The sequence below is a fragment of the Grammomys surdaster genome, unplaced genomic scaffold, assembly GCF_004785775.1.
Source record: "Grammomys surdaster isolate TR1022 unplaced genomic scaffold, NIH_TR_1.0 128, whole genome shotgun sequence".
Taxonomy (NCBI): domain Eukaryota; kingdom Metazoa; phylum Chordata; class Mammalia; order Rodentia; family Muridae; genus Grammomys; species Grammomys surdaster.
Window position 1 is genome coordinate 3,508,075 of NW_021604586.1, and position 17,220 is coordinate 3,525,294.

Below are 17,220 nucleotides of genomic sequence, written 5' to 3' on the forward strand. Positions count from 1 at the left end.
ACATACATATGTGCACACATACATACATATGTGCACACATACATACATATGTGCATATATACACTTAACCTAAAATAACATATCTTAGAAGGAAAAGACCTGCTAAAATCTCTGTTCTCTCTCACTTCTATTCCCAATCTCTAAAACCTACTACGATTGGCCTTTGTACCTACCGAACAATTGAAACGGTTCGTGCTGAGCCCCTCCCCCATCTCCACAACACCAAGTGCAGAGCCCACCCTCAGCTACTCAGCCAGCACACAAGAGCAAGGTCTCTCGGGTGCTCAGTGGGCAGTAGGCACAATGGTGTACACCCTGTTGTTTAACCAATGACAACCACCAGTGTTGACACGTCAACCTCTGCTCATAATGTCTGTAAGGAAAAAAAAGAGAGAAGCTCTCCTGCCAGTGACACCTGAAGGAGACAGCAATGCTTTTATTGTTACATTCCAATTCGCAGGATGAGTTACAAAGGTTCAGAGTTCCTCCTTCCTTGGTAAGAACTATGTCCACCATGGGCGGACTAACTCAGCAAAGAGGGTATGCCTATGAAGAAGCCTAAAGGTGCTGGGTCGGGTCTTCTGCTGCAGCCACAGGTCATTGTACTCTGAGTCTCTAGGTCGGGTTCTAGCTGAGTCCCGCCATGGGAACATCACCGACAGCACTGACCCCTCCTCATCACAGAACAAGGACTCTGCACTCGGCCGACAAGTCTGAATACCAGACCACAGGACCTCACACAGAATGGACAGTGTGTCTCTGCTATTGTTTTTGTTTCCTGAACCAGAGTTTCACTATTCAGCCCATGCTGGCCTTGAACCCCTGAGTCTCCTGCCTTCCTCCCCACCACTGAGACCATGCGTGATGATGCCTCACGTGGAGGTGCGCTGCCTAGCACATATCCTCCTGGATTCTTGGCAGTAAGACAGACGTCTCCACTGATGCTCCTCCTCCACTGTCTCCAAGCATGGCATTCTTAGATCTTCTAGATCTGAGTCACACTGAAAATGCCACATCTGATGTCCTGGGCCCACAGGTGACAGGATGTTACTAAAGCAACTCCACACAGTCCCAGCCTGCCACCCATTTTCCCTTCCCAGGCACAGCAGCAGCACCGCAAGGGTAAGCGCCACATCCTCCACTCTGCACAAGCTGCCATGACTTCTGGGTTCCCGAGTGCCAGGAGTGAGACCCTTCCAAGAAGTTGGCTTTATAAGACCCAATTAAAGACACTACGTTTCAGTGTGCACGCATATTGTGGGATTTACGTAAGGATCTTCACACTAATAAAAGCATTCCCTGTAACGTACACATTCATCACACAGGCTAAAAATGAACTTCTAACATCACTTCAACAACTACTTGTACCACACACAAACGTTGCCCATATCTTAACCACTATTCCACAAACACTTGATGATTTTATCAACAATGCTCCTGGGGTGAAAGTGGATTACATAGAAAAGTGTATGAAAGCCAGCTCTAACAAGCTCTGAAGGGGGTCAGTTAGAACACGGACGTACAGAGGAGTCACCACGTAGCCACAACAATTACCTTAGACATCAAGAGACAACCTGTTATGTGTCCTGGTCTAGGAACAAAACCACCTACACAGAGTTGGAAAGACAAAAACCACTGAGAGAAAGCAGCGTCGGACACGGCAAGCACACGCCGTAGAGCTGGAAAGGCTTCAGACATTTACTATGGGAAGGTTCCCCATTGCCTTGTCTTGACAAAGTCTCTAACAAAGTCTCTTCAATAGCTTTACTCCAACACACGGCACACATGTGCTTCTACGGGGACCTTAGCAAAACGCAGTGTGTACACACAGACACCCCCACGGAGCTATGTGGTGTGACACATGGCTACTGGTAACACCACCTGCACTCACAGTTCACAGTGTGAAGAAAACACTTTTCTGTTGTCTTCCTGATGAACGCTATTTTTTTTTTTTAAGGTAGATTTCACTATATATCCCTGGCGGGCCTGGAACTCACTATGTAGCTCAGGCAGACTCATAGAGATCCGCCTGTCTCAACCTCCCAAGTGCTGGAATTAAAGGCATGAGCCACCACACCCAGCACAGTGAACACTTTGAAAGCCAATACTATAATCAATCACCTATAAAAGGAAAACAGGTGACTTCTCAAAAAAAGAAAAAAAAAAAAAGACCAACACAAGGCGTTCCAGGAGCGAGCCAGTCATGCTCTAAGTGTTGGGGAAGCATCTTGTCCCGCTGTCAGGTTTCGTGGCCATGTGCCCTGGGCCACCCATGTGGTCCCTGAGGTTGTATCACAGACTTAAAAGTCGGCCTCATGAAGGACGGCGATGCACTAGGTACTCAGTACGAGACGATACACAGGTGAAGCGGTGTGTTCCTCCAAATGCCAGAATACCGTGGATGACCGTGGCGTGGCCAAGCGTCTCCGAGCTTCCCGGTTCAGGCTTGGCAGGATAAGGCCTCTTTCCGTAAGGAGCGGTTGAGGAGGTTTGCACCCCACACCCAGAGCCACTCAGGCATATACTGTGCGAAGAGGAACTACAAATGAGAGAAGAAGATGTAGTTAGCATCCTAAGCCATGAGAGCTGAGGAAACAAGGGTGTGGATCATGTGGGAGCCAACCCAGCGACAGCTACTGACGCACTAAATGATAAAGAAGCCGCCTGAGTCCCTTCCATCCCGAGACCTGCTCTGCACAGGGCGCTCAGCCCCATTCACTCAAGATGGCAGCATGATGCCCCGTCAGGACGCCCACCACCGGTGCCCACTCTCTCTGCATGCTCCTGGGAACTTGTCCTTAGTAAAACATTCTAAACCCTAGGAGAAGCTACGCTGTACCACCCCTAGCAGATCTCCTCAAAATCCGAGGAGATGAAAGTCTCCCAGGGGTCCCCAGGGAGGACCTGAGAGTGGGTCATACAAAACCACGAGCACCTGAGACAGGGCGGGGCAACCCCGGGAGCCCCTTGGGTGACACTCTCTATGTGTGTTCCCGTGTTTGCTTAGTGGGAAGGGACAGCCAGAGACCAGTTAGACCCTTGGAGGTGCTATGGGAGCTAATGGGAGTGACGAAGTTTGTCCTCAGGGTGCAGCCGTGAGGCACTGGGGATTCAAAGGCACACTCCTGAGTCAGGACATCTTCACAATGTCTTTTCCTTCCGTTTCAGCTGCACTTCCTGAGGAAAGCTGAGCATGCCCAGAGCACCCCTGTGTATCACCTTAACCTCGCTAACAGTAAAGTGAGCACAGTCAGGAATGGACCTACCCTATGAGAGTGTGTATAGACTTCCTAAATGAACCCCTATGCCCTCTTAGGAGAGGCCCTGCTGTGGAGATGATGCCTCCACTCTTCTTGTGCTCTGAGGGGCTGTCTTCCACTGCTACACTTTGGCTCTGCAGTCACCTAGCTAGGAACTCACTGCATGCCATTAGACAGGGAAGGACCGCACCACTCTGAGCTGAAGAGGGAAGAGTCCACAACTAAGTCGAGAGGGGGAGTGGAGGCAGACAAGAAAGGAGTTCAGGCTCTTTAAGTTCTGGAGAGCTTGAGCCACGCTGTGGGTGGTGACCCTTCCAAGTTTAAGAAAGCAGCGCTCCCAGGGCGGCCGAAAAGTCAGTGGCAGCCCCCAGATCGCTGCAGTTCAAGGAGACATTGGAAAGCACTGAGAACGACCGAGCACACTCTGGTGCTGGCATGTCACCTCAGCAGTGAACTCAGGTATCCCTCCTTCCCAGGCTGGGCCAGGCAGCTGGAAGACGGACGGATATGTAGGAAAGCAGGGCCACAGAAGTGTCAGGTCAGGCGCTCTGCCCTCAGACTGAGGTCCTCTCAGGCAGAACTGAGCTGCTGGGAGCTGGGTGCACTGGCACCAACCCATCCCGGCTGGAGTGGACCAGCTGAGGAAGGATCGCCTCTTCTCAGTATCCACCTGGCTTCCCTCACCCCATCCCCACCTTGGCTAGACCTCCTTCCTTCAGTCTGCCCTGCAGTGCTGAGACTCTAACCTAGTTCTCCTTCTGGTGCTCTCTCTGTGGTGTGAATGCTACAGACAAACCCTACGAACCTATCACCTGAATACCCTCCTGTGCTGCTGCTACCTCAACTCCTCAGCTCCTCAGCAGAAGTCCCCACGAGCCCCACAGCAAGCTTTTACCACACCTGATTACCTCCACACAGGTGGCCCCCATCTGAACCAGTGCAGCACCGATCCTTCTGCCCTTCCGGTCCCATCCATTACTGTGTTACCCGGCTCCGGCGAGGAGGTGCCTCCACCACAGTGTTCACTGGTGGAGCGGAATCCCCAGTGCACACACGCCATCAGCTTCCTCCTCCCCAATGAACAGATGCAGAACCCTTCTCTCATTATGCTCACAGCCCATGTGCTGCCCACGTGCTGCCCATCATAGCACCGGGGCTAGACTCCAAGGCCCTGGGCCTGGTAGGAAAGCACATAAGCACTGCACAGCATCCCCAGTTTGTTCCTGTTCTCGTTCTCTCTCTGTCTCTGTCTCCCCTTCTTTCACACTTTTTCTATTTTGAGAGAAGTTCTTAATAAGTTGCCCAGGTTAGCCTTGGACACACTTAGAGCTCAGGCAGGCTCCGAAATCCTTCTGCTGCTGCCTCCACAGTAGCTGAGCTTACCAGCCTGCACCCCAGGGCCTAGGTGAAAACCACGGTCTGGTGAGCTCACTGACGCAGATGGATGCGCCATGACTAAGACGCTGTTTTTCCAGACAAGGTCAAAGTGTTTCCCCACCCGTTGTCCTCGTAGCTACATCCCTAAGAGGACAGCAAGACCCTGGAGCTGCTTCTCTGTTCTGGTTTTGAGAAAGAAAAGGTCTCACTCCATAGACCAGGCTGGCCCTACATAGAGATCCTCCTGCCTCAGCCTCCTGACCACTGAAGAGATGGTAGGCTACCAAATCCAGCCCAAGCCTGCCAAGACCAAGCCTTTCTGCTCACTGCTCAGGTTATTACAGACTTGGAAACAGCTCTCCAGACAGCTTCTTGGGCAAGCTGTGGCTCTGAGCCACAGACGAGCGTGAAAAGTCACTGCGAATTGATTCATGCATTTATCTTGTGGTGGTAAACTGAATTATCTTCATGTACAATAGCCCCCAAAGTATTCACCTGGTAATCAGAAACTGCCCAGTAAGATTCTCAATTTGGGCACATCTATTTCTATTTCAGATAACAAGAAACAAACTACTATAAATCATTTTGTTACTGGCCTACTGATCAAAATCACAATTTAAAACATTTCATAAATTTCAAATCTTTTCCAGATGTGTGTGCATAGTAGGGTAGAGCATGGCCACTAGAGTGTGTGTAGAGTTCTCTCCTACCACGTGGGGCCTGGAGAGCAACCTCAGGTCATTAGGCCTGGTGGCCAGCACCTTTACCTGCTGAGCTATCCTGCTGGCCCCCAAGTACTCTTAAAATCTTTGTTCTGTCTGAACAACAGTAACATCCACAAAAATCTTAGGTTCGGTTCTAGGTCTCCTGAGGAAATGGGTCCGAGAATAAGATGTGTGGAAACTGATGAGACACCATGGCTAAGAGCCGGATGGCTTTCTGGACAGGGAGGTGCACGGAGCCCTTCTCTTCAGGACTCACCAGGACCTCTGCCCTGAAATCCCTACAGAGCACCCAGTATTCTCACACCCCTACACTCCAAAGCAGCCTGTTTCCTGTTTTAAGGATGACAAAGGAAATTTGAGAACTTTTGCATTAATCACCTGACATGAACACCTCGAACTGTAACCAAGATTACTGTTCACATGGGACATAGGAGTGAGGATTCCCGCCCTGGCACAGTTCAGAGCTTTGACTAACTCAAGGTGATACCTGAATAGAATGGGACCAGTAGCCTGTGGTCCTTTTGGAAATGCCTAGGGTCGACACGGCATGCTGTGCGTACACTCTTGGCGACGGTGCCAGCCACGGGCATCTGTGCAGGAAGCTGCCAGGTGAAGTCACACTGCTGGTCACGTAGAAGGGGATCAGACTCTGCACAAAGATCCCCTTAGAGGAGTACTCATACTGCAAGGCTCGGCTGAAGTGGTCCAGATACGCCTGAGGGGCGGGGAGAGGAGGGGGGCTTATGACTTGGAAGGAACTTGAAAGAAACACCAGGAGCAGAGAGACTTCTTGTTCCCATCTGGGGGGAAGTGCCAGCAACCGGAGCTGACCACTCCCCAAATGGCCCATGGGGACAAGAGCCTTACCTTGGATGCAGAAAAGGCGGCCAGCTGTGGGGTGGGCTTGCAGCAGGAGCCAGAAGACACGGTGACGATGGCGCCCTTCTTTCTCTCCACCATCCCCGGGAGCACTATGTGCACCAGCATGCTGGCAGCCGCAATGTTCACGTTCACGATGTCCCAGAGCGTGTCCTCTGGAACCTGGCTGAAATACTGGGGATAGGGGTAGACTGCACCCACGTCATTCACCAGGATGCCAATGTCTCTGTCTCTCAGGGCTTCCCGGATTGGAGCATAAATCTCCCGGCCTCTGCTGAAGTCCGCCACCAGGATAAGTATCTCCACCCTGTAGGTGTCAGCTATGTGCTTGGCCACAGCCTGCAGCTTTTCCTCTTCCTGGCTGATCAGGATGATGTTGAGTCCGTGGCTCGCTAACTCCTCAGCGTAGGCCTTCCCAATGCCATCTGTGGCCCCTGTAAGGCAAGCCAGGAGCCATGAGCACGCTGAAACATGGTATCCTTAAAGAGATCCAAACCGCTCACTGTTGGTCTCATTAGAGAAGAATGCACAGGGGATAAAGGCATAACGCCTGTCAGTTAAGGACAAGGGTGAATCCTAACACTGTAGACCCTAGGCAGGGGCTAGTGAGATGGCTCAGCTGGTAGAGGTGCTTGCTGCTGGACAATCTGAGTTCAAACCCTAGGACCCACATAGTGGAAGGGAGGACTCCCAAAGGCTGTTCCCAAACTGTTACACGTGCACAGTGGCACACACAGACACCTGTATGTGTGTGTGAGTGCTCACACTCAGCATGCGCCCTGGAATAAGTCACTATAGAAACCTGTTTCCAGACTTGCACCTGGCTTGCTCAGGTGTCGGGATGGGCTTTCTGGGACACAGAGATAAATCACAACGCAATTCAAGATAGGTGAAGCATCTCTGAGAACACTGACAGCCTCAGAGGATGATTTCAAAACAGAGAGCAGGAAAGACATGTGGGGGGTGGGAAGGAGGGGCTGGGAACCAAGCTGGATTCCAATCTGAGCACAGGGCTCCCTGAAGAGAGGTGAGAGAGCACAGAATGAGGTCTCAGCAGGAGGCAGAGGACTCAGTTAAGTTCTGTAGCTCCCTGCTGGAAGCACCGACTTAAAACACTACCCAAACAGAAAGGCCACTGGAGCTGAAGTTACCACTGACGACCGCCCATCTTCCGTACTGCTTGATCAGGTCGGGCCTGCTCCCCAGGCGAGGGATGAAGTGCAGCCTGACCAGGCTGTAGAAGTCACAGATGACTGAGATGCTCTTCCGGGCTGTGTACCAGGCCCCCACCAAGGCCAGTGCCTCCATGTAGCAATTGCAAGACCTGGCAATCTCCCTGTACAAGAGGTAGAAGCTGTCGACAGCAGCCATGGCGACCTGCAGAGACAGAGAGAGAGACAGAGGCAGCCATGGCGACCTGCAGAGACAGAGAGACAGAGGCAGCCATGGAGACCTGCAGGGACAGACAGAGAGACAGAGCTGCTCTTTGTGGATGGAACAGAACCAGAAGGAACAGACATCCTGAGCAGGATGGAGAACCCTGGCCTTCACAGCTCTGCATTCAAATAACGTTACTCCTGAGAGCGGCAGCCCGAGACCGTGGAGGCACGAACCCACTGTTTAACACCTGCGGCTTAGAGAGCTCTTGCCCTCCAAGGAGATCACGCAGTATAACTACTGAGCAGCCAAATTCCTCCAAGACTCCCGATTCTGTGCTACCGGCGGCCTAAACAAAGACAAACTCGGTGCCCTACTTCAGAGCTGTAGGAGGCGCGATTATCACTGGGTAGCCGCCTGGAACGTGTTCAGCTCCTGGCGTTATTCAGTCAGCAAGTACAGAGGACCTACTACCTCATGGGTGACTAACAGAATAAACACAGAGAGTGACAGCACATGGCCTTGGCCCCAAGAATGCATATTAAATAAAAGGGGCACCCCCCACCCCACCAATGAGGAGACGGCGCTCTTCCAGGACAGCACAGTAAGCATTCTCCCTTACTAATTTGTTTGGTATTTTCCATCCTGGCCTCTAGGTTTGATAAAGTCCCACACACATCTGCTAAGTGTGTACATCGCAAACACGTACTAAAGGGCAGACATGTCCCAGGTACGGTGACAAATATTACACATCCAAGACACAAGCAGGCATTTAACAACTAAAAAGCAACCTTGCCCGGGGTACCTTAGCCTACGAGCAGAGGTGACCCTGGAGAGGTGGACAGAGGTCAGGCATGGTCCTGACAGCATCACCAAGGGCTATGCTCTCCATCCTGGACCACAGCGGAAGAGCCACTGCAGTCAGACGCAGGGAACACTAAATGGCCAGGCGAGCCTGAAGGCTTGCAAACACATAGAAAAGACAGGTGAGATGACACACCGGAAACTGAATTTCAAGTACCAACCACCACTCCCCCCCAAAAGAAAATATAAATATTGTGAGGATGACTTCTGGAAGGAAATTCCACTAAAGTGAGAGAAGGGGAGCCCTGAAAGTAACAGAGAGGGGGCAAGATGGCAGGAGCTCTGGGAAAGGAGCAGACACCCTCTTGTGTCTAGCATGACATAATAACTCAAACTCTGTCAAGTTTCCCAGAAGGAAAAATGAAACAAACTAACCACAAAGTGGGAACCTGTGAGCACACTGCCTTGCCAATGAGAGGCACTGGGAAGCGGGAGCACTGCCGGGGGGTGGGGTAGGGGCGGGGTGGAACTGGGATTCTACAGCCAGCAGCAGACAGCAGAGACGGGGAAAGAGATACAATAGCAAGCTGTGAGGCTACACCCGCATCCTCTCCAGTAAGCTCCAGGTTTCTACAGCGTTCATAATCAAGCTGACATGGTGAAAGGTCTTCTGAACCTAGAGTAGTGATGTGAACACACGGTCTCAGAATCTGGGAGGCAGACGAAGGAGGATGCCAAGCTTGATGCCAAAAGGCTGGGCTGTACACACAGTAATACCTTGTCTGCAGAAAATTAATAATTTAAAGTTAAAAAAAAAAATCAGGCCCCAGCTGAACTCGGTGATACGCACCTTTAATTCCAGCACTGGGAGGCAGAGACAGGTGGATCTCTTCGAGGTCAGTGATAGCCTGGCCTACATAGCAAGTTCCAGAGCAGCCAGGGCTGCATAATGAGACGACCCTGTCTCAAAAAAAAAAAAAAAAAAAAAAAAAGCCCGCAAAACCAAAGCAGGCCCCATGGCACAGGTCTGTCATCCCAGCCACTGGAAGCGGGAAGATGGAGGTTTAAGGACAGCCTGGAACTTAACGAAAAACATCTAAGGGGGCTGGAGGTGGAAGTGTGGTTCAGTGGTTTGTGCAACATGCGGTCCTGACTACAAGTACTGGCAGAGGGAGAAAAGAGAGAAGGGAGGGAGGGAGAGGAGGAGAAGATGGGGGTGAAGGGAGTGAAGGTCGGGCTACTGAAGGTGCCTGACCTCAGGGGGTTCTTCTCTAGTCCTTGTCTAGTCCCAGTCTTCTCTTACCTTCCTGCTGCCAGCGCCCCGGGCCTGGTGCTGCAGAGCTCCGCCCTCCTAACGCTGAGCTGTGAAGGAAAGCCCACAACAAACAAACCCTAGCTCAGCTCAGTTTTGGTGCAAAACTAAGAGCAAGGCTTTCAAAACAAAGCAAACCCTTCAGGCATGCATGCCTCGGCAGCAAAGCAAAGAGTGTGTGCCTGGGGACAGTCCTCTGGCTTGGAGGCACAGTGGAGGCTTTCCTTGTCTTGACTCTTTTCTTCCTAGGGACACATCATCAAATAGGATGAAAATCCATCCAGGAGATCGTAGGAACAATGGCAATCTATACTGACCCCATGCGCCAGCCACCCACATCGACTGCCCTCTCCATTTGGGGAAGGACCACCCTCTCTGTGTACACTGCCTTCCTCAGGTCCCCTGCAGCATCCAACCTCCCCATCACCTCAGCCAGCCTGTGTACTCCAGGCCCAGTGCCTGGTCAAGTCCGGCTGGCCTGCCTGAACCCAGGCAGGAATGGCAGGAAGGAGAAGGACTTAAGGGGTGAGGAGATTGGGGGGCTTGGTGGGATCCCCTGGAGCCCCTTTCCCCGCTCTCCACTCTCGTGAGCTGTTCAGACAGAGGTGCTCCCACCTAGGATGTGTTCACTTAGACAGAGGCACTGGCAGCCCTGAGGTTCTGGAGCCTTGACATGAAGAAAAGCCTCTCAGCCATTTCTCTCAGCCAGGTCAAGGCGAGACCTGACTCACACCCTCCAAACTCACAGAAGCCCAGTGGAGTCGGACACCAGACTGTTTATTAACAAAGCACAAAGCCATCAAAAGGCCTAAACTGATGGTCACTGGCCTCACATAGCAAAGTGTGTGCAAAACCAAACCACTCCAACAGGACAGCTAAGGGTCTCCAACCAAAGGAAACTCGAGGAATAATCAGGAGTACCCTGGTCCATGTGCCTGGGGACCCACAGAAAGAAAAGTTGCCATCTGTGAGGCAGGGCATTTGCAGGGCTGTTGAGGGAGGTGGCAAAACCAGGACCTGCAGAGGGCATGTCTAAGAGACCATCGAGAACCCTAGAACAAAGAGGGAGGCCAGCCAGCCAGCCCCCATCCCACAAACAGTCTTGAGCCATGACTGGACATTCCCATGTGGCCTTCGATGGGGACAGGAAGGTCAGAGGCAGTGAGTGACATCACCACAGTCTCCACAGGGTCACAGTCAAGGGCTGTGAATGACTCTAGGAGCCAGCAAAGGTGAGGACAATCTTCACCGGGGTCTCCAGTAGGACCCTGCTGTGACATCAATGTGGTGAGGTGGACTTTGGTCTCTAAACTGCTGACCTATGAAGTAATGATCACTTGTTAAGTCACTTTTGTCACTTGTTACAGAAAGAAGTATGGCAGACACAAGGGCAGATGGCAGGAGGAAGGGATGGACAGACAGATAATGCACTGCCAGCCTGGAAGACACTGTACCAGGCCCTCAGCCACAACCATAGAGTTTATAGGGAAGCAAGCCCTTTGTTCTTGGACTGAAGGGTGAACCTAAGGCTAGGAAGGGCTAAGGCCTCCTCGCTCCCTGCACCACAGGGCGAGCAGGCATGGTACTCTAGCTCAGCTGTTCCCAGAGTCCGAGTTGAACAAAGAACTCCAGTCCTGTTTAGCCCTCTAAGTCAGCTCTTTGGTTCAAAGCTCCAGGCAGCCTTGAGGACCAACCTCCCTTAAACCTGAGGACCCTTCACCTTTATCAACCTAGCCCTACCCTCTACTGCTCTAACACATTCCACTCCTGACTCTGCCACCAGAGCTTACGATTCTGGAGGTCAGGAGCTGTGTCCAAAACTACTTTCTCCATAATTAAAAGGGGGGGGGGGGGGGGCGTGGTGGCAGGCGGCAAGCAGAAGCAAGCAAGACTCTGTGAGTTCAAGAACAGCTTGTCTACAAGTGAGATCTTGTCTCAAAAAAAAAAAATTAAGAAGAAACTAGGAAATACATTCAAAACATATAAAACCTACTATGCATAGTTCAAAGGAAAACAAAACACCCACTCAGTGACCAGTCCAACAAAAGCAGCATCCAGTAAACTCCAGGACCCCCAAGCTTCATCCTTGTCTCCTCTTTTACAATGAAGGCCACCCCATCCCAAAAGCTGGGTTTGTTTTGGGGGGTTTGTTTTGTTGATTTTTTTTAGACACAGGTTGGCCTCGAACTCATGACCTTACCTCGGCATCCTGAATGCTGGCACCACATCCTGTACCCCCAGCCCGCTCCTTTCTGGCTCTCTTTCTGTTCTGCGGACTGCCTGTTTCAGTGGCTCATGAGGACTCCCGTGTCCTGAGCTGACCTACATCTTCCTTTCTGGAGACTTCTCTACCAGCCGAGGTCTGAGCTTCAGCGTACGATGCAACACACCCACATGTAATTCCTGTCCACGCTACCTGCAGCCCAGGGTGGTTTCATGCCCTCCAGTGAGTGCAGGGCCACCATCAAATCCTTAATCACGCCTCTTGGGGACTGGTGTAGGCATTCATGAACAGATGTGCTGGGCCACGAGGAACTCGGAGCTCCCACTCTCCCTTGCCAATCCCTTACAGTGACAGGCCTGCCTCAGATGCCTCACAGGTGGGTGTGCACCCTACCTCCTGTGCCACCTGCAGGAACACCCAAAAGTTCACCCTCAAACAGCAGGGTGTAGGAGTGGTTAGTAATAGGGTCAAAGTTCTTTTGAACCACGAGTGCTGCTGTTTCTGGATCTCTGAAATGCCTCTTCCCATGTTTGGCCCTCCTCCTATCCTACTGTCTTCTTTTCCTCTCAGAATGACAAGACTCCTGGACACACTTTACTATCTCTCGCTAGCACTGTTGGAGCTGGATGCCTTTGTTTCCAAATCCCTTCCTGTATGAGTGGTGCTCATCACATTTTACTTCACACTGCAACCCTTGGCAGGGAATCTCCTCACAGTATCTTCTAGAAGTTCTTCTGATGTAAGTCTGTAAACCTGGATTTTGTAATGGTGGAGACTGGCTTTCACTTATCTTCTGCATGGCACTACAGCACCAAACTGCTGTGTATACACTATTGCCTTAGTAAATACAATATTGCCTTAGAAAACCCCATTAGATACTGTTTGTGCCAGGGCTCAAGTTTCACTCTGAAGGGGTAAAAAAAAACTTTGTATCAGCTTCTGGCAAGCCTTGCCTTTGCAAACCCTGACATTCCAGGGGTTCCTTCCCCTCTTCTATTTTTAAATACTGATTGAACCAACAATGAGGTGGAGAAAAAAGAACAGCAGCATAGGAACCAGAACCCCAAATCCAACACCCCTGAGATTCAGGTCTCCACTTGGGCACCAGGAATTAAGGCAACTGCAGGCTACTCCTAGGCTCTCAGCCAAAATAACTGAAAAATTTTGCTTGCGTTAAAATTTTACTAAGTGAGCTCCTATCAGCCTCACTCACACTAGCTGAAAGATGAAACTGCCCAAATGTCCCTCAAGCAAAGAACAAAATGTGGCCCGTGCACAAACAATGCAGTGGAATATTACTGAGCTCTGAAAAGGAATGGGGCATGAGTACATACTATGGCATGAAAACATGAGGCTGGGGGACACAAAATACCATTCAGCATACGGTCACATGTATAAGGCATGTTTGCAATAGGGAAATCCAGAGACACAGAAAACACAGGGGGCAAGATGGACCCAAACTGCAGCCCACGGGGTGGAATCCCTTTTTGCGGTGGTGGAAATTATCTAGAACTAGGGGCAGTGACACCTGCCTAACGCTGTGAATAGCCTACAAAGTTCTGAATTGTACATTTCAAAATGGCTAAAACAATGGATTTTCGTTACGTGAATTTTGCCTCAATTAAAAACTATGCACTGGGGATTGGGAAGATGGCTCAGCAGATTATTTCCTGTGCAAGCTTGAAGCCCTGAGCTGAGATCCCCTGCAGTATGGAAGAGTGGGTAACTACAGAACCAATTTGTAATTTCAGTATTGGGAAGAAAGGAGCAGACAAGAGGATCATGGGGCCCGGCCAGCCAGTCTAACCTAAAGAAAACTCTGAGTTCAGTGAGAGACATTTTCTCAAAAAGGTGGCGAGTGACAGACTCTGACCTGTCACCTCCACACCCACACATAAAAGAGCAACACCTCCCTCCCCCTAACACACACACACCCTCCACTGATAAAGTAACGTTGAACTCTGCGCTTCTGTAAGTTTCCGCAACGACTAGGATCGCCCCGAAAAAGCCATCCCACCCTCGGGAATGAAGTTACAACACTACCACCTGTAAAAAGCGGCTAACACTTCTCCCCTACAACGAGAATTAGACGAGGTGATGCGTTGCATACAAAGCACTTGCAACAGCGCCGTCCCGTCACCCCTCAATAAACCGGAGCCACGAGCCAGGCTTCTCATCACTCAGGGTTCGACGTTAGCTACCGCTTATTTGTACTGACCTGACTTTATGAAAAAGCTAAGAGCGTTGTCCCTGCGGCTTCACTTTATCCCCTCCCTCAATCTTACGAGGATGTAGCACACAAGTGGAAGGAAACGGATGGATGCAGGGACACCCCAGGATCGCCCAGGGCCCGGGCAGGTGGTCCCTGAGTCTCCCGGTGGGAACCTGTCCCTGCCGCGGTCACCGCCCAGGGGTGCGGCTGAGTCCTGGTGGTGGAACAGGGACGCCCAGCTAATGTCCCATCCCTCCCCAGCGGCGCCGGGCACGGCCCAGCGACTCTGCAGAACCCACCCGGCTCTGCAGAATCTGCGCGCTTTCTTCAGCAGCGCGGCCATTCCGCATCAGTCCTGAGTCTTAGAACCCACTCAGACCTAGCGACGGGGACCGGAGAATAAAGAAGCACCGGAAAAAAAGGGCGGTCCCGGGGCGTGTCGCGTGTGCGAGCCGCGGGTCGAGGACCAGGCCCCGGGACACCTGCTCAGGCAGCCGAGGGGCCGCCGGGAGCGCGGAACCAAGAGTTCCCGGCTACGGGGCGCGGCGGGGGAGGGCGTTCCCGAGGGTCGGGGTCCTAGGGGGCGTGGCCAGGGACGGAAGCGGGGCGCGAGGGGCGTGAGGGGCGCGGGCGCGATACCTGCAGCGAGAGGCGCGGTCTCCGAAGCCCGTCCCGCCCGCTGCCCGTGCGGCCGCCGCCCCGGACTCCTCCGCAGGTCCGCTACCCACGTGATCCGCGCACGCGCCCGGGTCGAGCCCCTCCCCACCGCTAGGCCCGCCCTCGGCGGCGTAACCGACTGCGCGTGCGCACTGGTTGCCGTGGCGACCGGGGAAGCGTTGGCCAGCCAACGAAGCGGAGCGTAGCACTGGAGCTGAGTGGCGGGGCGAGGAGCGAGCATGCACCCCGAGGCCTCAGAGCCGCCGGTGGACAGCGCGGCGGAGCCCAGTCTGGAGGAGTCGGCAGGCGATCACGGCGACGCGGGCCCAGGGGTCCGCAAAGAAGGTGCCATAGCGCCGGGAAGCTAAGGGGGCGAGGGCTCGTGTCCCTCACACATGCCCATTCACTCAGCTGGGAACAGCCAGCTCCCCTCAGACATACCCATCCATACAACTACAAGAACAGCTAGCCAACCTGCTCAAACTTGTCCATCCACACAGTCACGGCTCAGCCAGCACTCCACATATATGCCCACCCATCCTCGATGCTAGACTTTATTAATATGATCAATCCAGTACATAGAGAACACCCATTGTTTATGCCATGATAACTTACCAGTTACCTCCTGTGGCTGGGAATTGTTGGCAATTGAGTGTAAGACACAGTCCCCAAACAGTGTCATCCAACAAACCTCTACAAATACAGAGAGCTCATCACTCCTTGTTACTTTTGTCTGAGGCTTCTAGAGGTGCCTTGCTGGGTAAAAGTGCTTGCAACACAAGCCTCATAGCCTGAGTTTGAATCCCAGAAGTACATAAATGCAGTGGTTAGGATCTGTATCGAAGCCTCGGTCAGACAGGAGGAATGATAAATAGAATTTCTCAGAAGTATGCAGTGCAGCAGAGAAATGAGAGATCTTGCCTCAACCAATGGAAGGAGAGCACGTACTGACTCCCACAGTTGTCCCCTGACTTCCACGCCTATATGTGCACATACATTCTGGTAGTTTTTAAATTCTGTGCATTTGAATAGACCATTTTTAAATTAACATCTTTAAATGTGTCTATAAAGTGCTTGTTTTCCTTATAACAAAGAGATTTCTTTTTGTCAGTTTTTTTTTCTTTAGGGAGTGGGGGTTTTGTTTTTTGAGACATAATTTGGAATTTCCTGTGTAGCCCAGGCTAGCCCTGAACTGGAGGGCCTCCTGCTTCAACCTTCTGAGTGCTGTGTATCACAGGAATGAGCCATCACACTCCACTGCTCCTGATGGTCCAGCGACACTGTCACACCCAGCTTTGAGGGGAAAAAAGACCAAAGAACAAGGCAACATACATAATGCACACTCATGATCTGAAAATGATTAGTACTTTATCCTACTTTTAGTTACGGAGGCAAAACATTTCACATAAAGTCTGCTGAAGCATCAGATTAATACTCCACCTCTGCGAGAATTTACTCCTAACACCCATGGAATAAGTAATAAGGAAAATGTCTCTCATAATCCATATACATATCTCATGTACATAGGGTTCTAACATCCAAGGAGAGGCCATCCCAGAACAATGCTTCTTTTACACTCCAAGATCTTGTGCGTGCTTTTATCTGTGAGTCGTTTTATGTTGCCACCCCTAAGTTACACTTTGAGCAGTTAAACAGGTTTACAGAAGTGGAAACTGTAGGTGCTCCCATCTGGCAAATGGAGGATTTACACAGCAGACCGCATCATGGTTATCTCTAAACCAAAGCAGGGAGAAGCAGAGGTCCTGTCCTGTCCCAGACCTGCCCTTCCAGGTGGCTCTCCATCAAGGTCATTCCCTGTCTAGTGGTTTCATGCTGTCCCTGGTAAGAGAAACGGGCTTGATGAACCCATTCATCCCGTTCTGTTCTGTTGAGCAGATTTTAACAGAAACATCTAAACTAGAATTGTGTTTAAGTACAACTCTACTTGTCTTCCTGATTTCTGAGGGTCTGGTTTCTATGATGTGTGTAGTTGCAAGGAAGCCAGAATAGGGTCATCAGAATAGATCATCTGGAAGTGGAGTTATAGGCAGCTGTGAGCCTTGTAGGTGCTGAGAACTAAATTCCCTGGTTCTCTGGAAGAGTGGCAAGTACTCTTAATGACTAAGCCATCTCTGCATCACCCTGTATAGCAATTTTACAACATTCTTAATGACTTTGCGAATACCATTTTTAGACTGATTCTATAAAAACTGCACAGGAGAACATAAAAATGTGGACAGAGATGTTCACTCTGTGTCGTTTGTAACAGCTGGAATCTGTTACTGTGTTAACAAAAGAAAAAAGATAGCAGTGCTGCTGTCTTTAAGGGATTATAGCAGTGCTGCCGTCTTTAAGGGGTTATAGCAGTGCTGCTGTCTTTAAGGGGTTATAGC

At 51.2% G+C, this 17,220-nt stretch overlaps 2 protein-coding genes across 3 annotated transcripts in view; one reads left to right on the forward strand and one right to left on the reverse strand.

Annotated features, from left to right (window-relative positions):
* Positions 1-403: 403 nt before the first annotated feature.
* Positions 404-14,884, reverse strand: Hsdl1 (hydroxysteroid dehydrogenase like 1). Of its 2 annotated transcripts, none has more exons than XM_028753652.1 (5): positions 14,810-14,884; positions 7,393-7,618; positions 6,230-6,675; positions 5,850-6,077; positions 404-2,539 (listed from the first exon to the last, which is right to left on the reverse strand). In XM_028753652.1, exons 2-5 carry the CDS (start codon positions 7,610-7,612, stop codon positions 2,441-2,443), a joined length of 993 nt encoding a protein of 330 aa, XP_028609485.1. In that variant the 5' UTR covers positions 7,613-7,618; positions 14,810-14,884; the 3' UTR covers positions 404-2,440. The 2 variants fall into 2 exon arrangements, with proteins under 2 accessions (XP_028609485.1, XP_028609494.1); XM_028753661.1 differs by lacking the exon at positions 14,810-14,884 and adding an exon at positions 9,726-9,860.
* Positions 14,885-14,941: 57 nt separating this feature from the next.
* Positions 14,942-17,220, forward strand: part of Dnaaf1 (dynein axonemal assembly factor 1) — a 20,759-nt gene continuing 18,480 nt past the window's right edge. Inside the window, exon 1 of the mRNA XM_028753612.1 lies at positions 14,942-15,172. Within this exon, the coding sequence (XP_028609445.1) occupies positions 15,067-15,172 (106 nt within the window). The 5' untranslated portion in view covers positions 14,942-15,066. The remainder of the gene's footprint in view (positions 15,173-17,220) is intronic.